This window comes from Aegilops tauschii, chromosome 5 (genome assembly GCF_002575655.3).
Source record: "Aegilops tauschii subsp. strangulata cultivar AL8/78 chromosome 5, Aet v6.0, whole genome shotgun sequence".
NCBI lineage: Eukaryota > Viridiplantae > Streptophyta > Magnoliopsida > Poales > Poaceae > Aegilops > Aegilops tauschii.
Genome location: NC_053039.3, coordinates 523,972,491 through 523,977,958, shown reverse-complemented (window position 1 = coordinate 523,977,958; position 5,468 = coordinate 523,972,491). Strand labels below are relative to the sequence as shown.

General features: G+C 45.6%; 1 protein-coding gene across 1 annotated transcript; it reads right to left on the bottom strand.

The window, feature by feature from the left end:
* Positions 1 to 352: 352 nt before the first annotated feature.
* Positions 353 to 3,340, bottom strand: LOC109763192 (uncharacterized). Its single transcript, XM_020322041.3, has 2 exons — positions 1,002 to 3,340; positions 353 to 703 (listed from the first exon to the last, which is right to left on the bottom strand). The coding sequence occupies exons 1-2, from the start codon at positions 2,194 to 2,196 to the stop codon at positions 669 to 671; spliced, it is 1,230 nt and encodes a 409-aa protein (XP_020177630.2). The 5' UTR covers positions 2,197 to 3,340; the 3' UTR covers positions 353 to 668.
* Positions 3,341 to 5,468: the final 2,128 nt, after the last annotated feature.

Sequence of the window (5,468 nt, the reverse complement as noted above, 5' to 3'; positions counted from 1 at the left end):
TCAGTTTATCTGAAGAGCAAAGCGTTTTAAGCGAGCATCCAGAATTTTCCAGAGGAGAGTCAGAATGACAAAGGTGGTAAGCGAGGTCGGTAGACCCGGTGGTGTGACAACAGTCCAAACATTGTCGAAGGGTTTAATCTGTCCAACTCCAAATGCAGAAGCCAGTCAAAAATCTTGGCTTTGGTTGGAACCTAGATTTGATATGAAGACTTGGGTGACTGAGGGTAGTGACGATAGAAGCATATGCCCCATCCATCAGTATGTATGCGAGGGTCAATTGTCGACTAACGGAAGACAACAACTTCTTGCGGAGTCGGGTAGGCGAGCTAAAAAATATTAACGGAAGAACAGGTTGTGGAGTACCAGTCAATCATTTTGTGCATTCAGAAAGTACATTTCCTGAAAATTATCAACGACTGAAAATTATTGTAAGCAAAGGAGCAGCAACTTGTTCAACAAAGTTCCTGCACAACTTCCTAAACAAATTTCCATACACCACATAGTACTAACAACAGCAGTATTGGTCCTTGACGCAGCCTAAACAAAGTTACAGGTCCAGAGCTGCACTTGTGCCATATCTAACATCACTACTACCACTACCACCTCCCGACTAATGCACAAGAGCTTGCTCCATTAACTTGAGCTTGATAAACACTGGAAACACCAGCTCACTGCTCCTGGCCAGCACAAGCTGCTTCCATTGCTGCATAAATGCAAGAAAATCACAACATCAAAACAAATGATTGATGAACCAGGCTCAACTGAATGTACATTTTCCTTACTCGCCGATCACAAGGACCGGCAAGTCATCCAGACGTTTAAGAAAATAAATATGGACATATACTCCAGTCCAGAGGAACATCTCTCTTTCTTGAGCACATGTGTTTTCATGTGTAAAGCTACTTGCTAAGAAATATATTTTCATTCCATGTTGCCAAGTGCCACTGAAAGATTGTAACAAGGAATTGCACATGATTGTGCACATATATAGGTAATAGTACCTGGGATGTAGAAGCTCATGTAGGGAAAGATTTTTCTGCAAAGAGAAGACACCGGCCTGACTCGCCCTGACTCGAGATCAACCATATAAGAACCGGCACGTGCTATCACAAAAATGATTTGGGTGCCCTCCGCGATGCTACTGATCACCAATGCATGTACCCTCCTCCTGAATTCCAATGTTAGGGACATGGCACCAACAGGGAGCAGCGCCTCAAGATCAATTATCCTGAGTTTTGCCCATCCCATGGCTCCCTTGGGTCCAGCCTCTCTCGACCAAAGGGTTAGATATGCGGCATCCACTACGGCAGCGAATCCCAGTAGACCGTCTTGCGTCGCCATGAGAGTCCCATTGCCATCGATTGGCTTCTCCAACATCGACAAGCAGAGTGTACCAAGTTGGCACTGGATGATACCATCCAAGTTGAAGTAGAGTGCATCACCCACAAGGACGCTAGGCGCAGCCAAATTGGTAAATCTGACATTGGGGTGATGAACAGAGGTGAGCTCGCTCCACACGCGAGTCTCCGACGAGTACAGCCAGCCCGACGTGACCTCTTGAACATCATTGGTGGTCACGACGGCCAGACGGAAGTGCCCTCCTTGGCAACCGTGGTGGTCGCAGCCTTGTGCGGCGCAGAGCACCGCCGCACTGAAGCTGACCGGCGCCGCATTGAAGCTGACCGGGTGAATATAGGGGGAGGACACGAGGCGCTGGTGGCCCGACACAGGGTCCAAGACCATGAGGACGGAGGTGTCCCAGATGCGGGCGAAGAGGGCGCGGCCGTGGCGGCAGTCCATGGCAAACCAATCGGGATGGTCAGGCTGGGCAGGGAAGAGCGCGGAGGTGGGAACGAGGCGGGATCCCTTTCGGAAGAGCCAGTCGCCCCGTTGGAAGAGCCCCAGGACAGGAGGCGTTCCGTGGAACTTGCGGTAGCGGCGGCGAAAGCCCACATCGGCGAGGATGCGGCGCCAGGGCTTGCAGACAGCGGAGGCGTGTGCGAGGCAGGCGGGCTCGTCCGGCGGAAGGCGGAAAAATACCTCCTCGACGAGCTCCGGCGAAAGGCGGAGAAACGGATCCTCTAGGAGCTCGCCCATCAGCGCCGCCGCCGGCGGCATGGTGCGGCGGAGGCGAGGGTTTGGGTCGGGAAACGAGTGGACCGCGGCCTCTCCGGAGCTACAGTTTTCACCCTTCATATTTTTTTTTTACAGTTTTTACATTCACTAAGTGCATTTCACGCTGAGAAGGGAGTCAGTTGAAGATGATGGCGCATCGGCGGCCTCTGAAGAGGAGGTACGCCGGGCCAAATGAGAATCATCGGATGAAACTGCCGTGGGATGCTCTCTCCCACGGCGGTTCGCGAGCTCTTGAATCTACAGGAGCGTACCAAAGCAGAGCTAATTTTCCTTTCAAAATCTCACTTAAATAAATGTAAAGCCGACGAGCTTCGTCGAGTTTTAAATTTCGATTCAATGTTTGTAGTTGAGAGCGATGGCCGGGCGGGTGGCCTTGTCTTGTTTTATCAGAATATGAATAAAGTTGAGTTGAACTATGTGTCTAATAATTTTATTGATGTTCTTTTTATGAATGGGAATACTGTACAATGGCGTTTTACGGGGTTTTATGGGCACCTCAACTGGAGTGACCGTGCTCTGTCATGGGATGATATTCGAAACTTGTATAAAAAAGGCGATCACCCATGGGTAGTTTTAGGAGATTTTAATGAAGTTTTGCTCTCACCAGAGAAAGAGGGAGGGAATGCGAGACCAAATGTGATGATGAGAGATTTTCAAAATTGTTTGGGGGAATGTGGACTAGCAGATATGGGATGTATGGGTGATTTATTTACATGGAGGAGGGGCGAAATCAGGGAAAGACTGGATCGAGCAGTCTGTAATGTGGATTGGGCGAATACATTTCCTCGAGCGGCGGTTGTAAACGAAGAACATGTACACTCAGACCATCGCCCTATTATTTTAGACACGGAATATTTTGACAATAATATTTTTGACCGCTCAAAAAGTCGAAGGAAACAATTTGAAGCTCGATGGCTGAAAGAAGAGACGGTTATGGAAGTTGTACGTACAGCTTGGGAAAAAGCGAAGATGTTGGGCATAGGGTCGTCTCTCGTTGATCGTACAAGAGCGGTACATGCAGATTTGCACACTTGGGATCGTGATATCCTCAAGGGTCCGAAAAAAAGAATCAATAAACTAAAAAAAGATTTAGAAAAACTACGGAGAGGGCCTGTGAATGCTAACTCTCTTGCAAGTCAAAAGGAGATTATTGTATTGATTGAAAATTTATTGGAACAAGAGGAGATACACTGGCTACAACGGGGTAGAGCAAACTGGTTATTGCATGGTGACCGTAATACTTCTTTTTTCCATAACGCCGCAACAGCTAGAAAGAAGAGAAATTAGATAAAAAAATTGCTTGATGATAATGGGGTTTGGGTAAAAGACACGGAGATGAAGAATCATATTCTGGGATATTTTCCTAACCTATTTACTTCAGAAGTTAATCAACCGAACCATGAGGTCCTCTCCCTTGTAAAAAGGAAAGTAACAAATGAGATGAATAGGGCTCTCCTTGCCCCTTACACGGCCGAAGAGGTTAGGAAGGCACTCTTTGACATTGGTGATTTAAAGGCGCCAGGGCCAGATGGCCTTCACGCCATTTTTTACAAGAGATTTTGGGCTATGTTAGGGGATGATTTGACTGAAGAGGTTCTCAAAGCGGTGAATACATGTACTATACCTGATCGTTGGAACGATACTACAATAGTAATGATCCCAAAAGTTAACTCCCCAGAAAAGGTAACTCAATTTAGACCAATCAGTTTATGCAATGTGGTGTATAAGGTCATTTCAAAGATGATTGCTGCTCGTCTGAAGACAATCCTCCCAGATATTATTAGCCCTACCCAAAGTGCCTTTCTGCCTGGAAGAATGATTACAGATAACATCTTAGTGGCTTATGAATGTTTCCATAAAATAAAAAATAAAAGGACTGGTAAAGAGGGCATGTGTGCAATCAAACTGGACATGCACAAAGCATATGATCGAGTGGAGTGGCCCTTTTTAAAGGAAATCATGTTGCGACTAGGTTTTCAGCAGGATTGGGTGAATTTAATTATGCAATGTGTGTCCTCGGTGGAATATCGGGTTCGTTTTAACACGGAAGAAACAGAGAGCTCCAAACCATCTAGAGGACTGAGGCAGGGGGACCCTCTCTCCCCATATCTATTTTTCTTATGTACGGAAGGCCTGACTGCACTCTTAGCTAATGTAGAGGAGAATGGAAGTATTTCCGGAATTAAAGTTAGCAGAGATGCCCCATCTATTTCAAATCTCCTCTTCGCGGACGATTCACTTATCCTGATGCAAGCTAATTCGATGAACGCGGAGGCGCTGAAATCAGTTTTGGATTCTTATTGTGCTGCTTCGGGGCAAATGGTGAGTGTTGAAAAATCTAGTATATTTTTTAGTCCCAACACGAAAGTGGAAGATAAGGCGCATATATGTACTTCTGAATATTATGACTGAAGCTCTCAATGACAAATATTTGGGTCTGCCTTCAAATGTGGGTATGGACAAAAGTGATTGTTTCCAATTCTTAATAGATCGAATTGTCATGAAAATCAGTGGTTGGAAGGAAAAGCTGCTATCAGCAGGAGGAAAGGAAATCCTTCTCAAATCGGTTGTACAAGCTATCCCAACTTATGCAATGTCCGTCTTTAAAATTCCTAAAAAAATATGTAAAGGAATCATTGACGCGATGGCGCACTTTTGGTGGGGTGATGAAGACAATCAGAAGAGAATGCATTGGATGGCTTGGTGGAAGATGTGTGTACCAAAAGACCAAGGAGGAATGGGTTTTCGAGACATACATTGTTTCAATCTGGCCTTGTTAGCCAAACAAGTGTGGCGCCTGCTTGATAATCTTGATTCCCTATGTGCCACCATTTTGAGAGCTAAATATTTCCAGATGGAGATTTAATGAATGCAAGTCTGAAAAAAGGATCTTCTTTCACTTGTCAAAGCATTATGGCCGGAGTGGGTTCTCTCAAAAAAGGTTATATTTGGAGAGTTGGTAATGGACAAAATATTGATATCTGGAGAGATGCATGGATCCCGAATGGGGCCAATAGGAAAATTATCACTCCTAGAAGAGGGCAGCTTCTAACAAAAGTTGCTGATCTTATAGATCCAATCAACAATTGTTGGGATGAAGATTTGGTAAGACAAACGTTGTGGCCAATTGATGTCCAGAGGGTGCTTACGATCCCCCTCCCCACGTATAACATGTCGGATTTCATAGCTTGGAGCTTTACAAAGAATGGACTGTTCACGGTTCGTTCTGCTTATCTGGAGGAATAGAAAACACAACATGGGAGGAAATTGCAACAATCAGATGGCATGGGAGGAACAAGTGTCAATACTATTTGGAGCAAGATTTGGAAATT

Bases quoted from the DNA above. Each gene is read 5' to 3' on its own strand.
- LOC109763192 (XM_020322041.3), bottom strand. From the start codon at position 2,196: ATGAAGGGTGAAAACTGTAGCTCCGGAGAGGCCGCGGTCCACTCGTTT. The intron at 704-1,001 runs GTACTATTACCT...GCATTTATGCAG, and splicing joins CATGAGCTTCTACATCCCAG to CAATGGAAGCAGCTTGTGCT.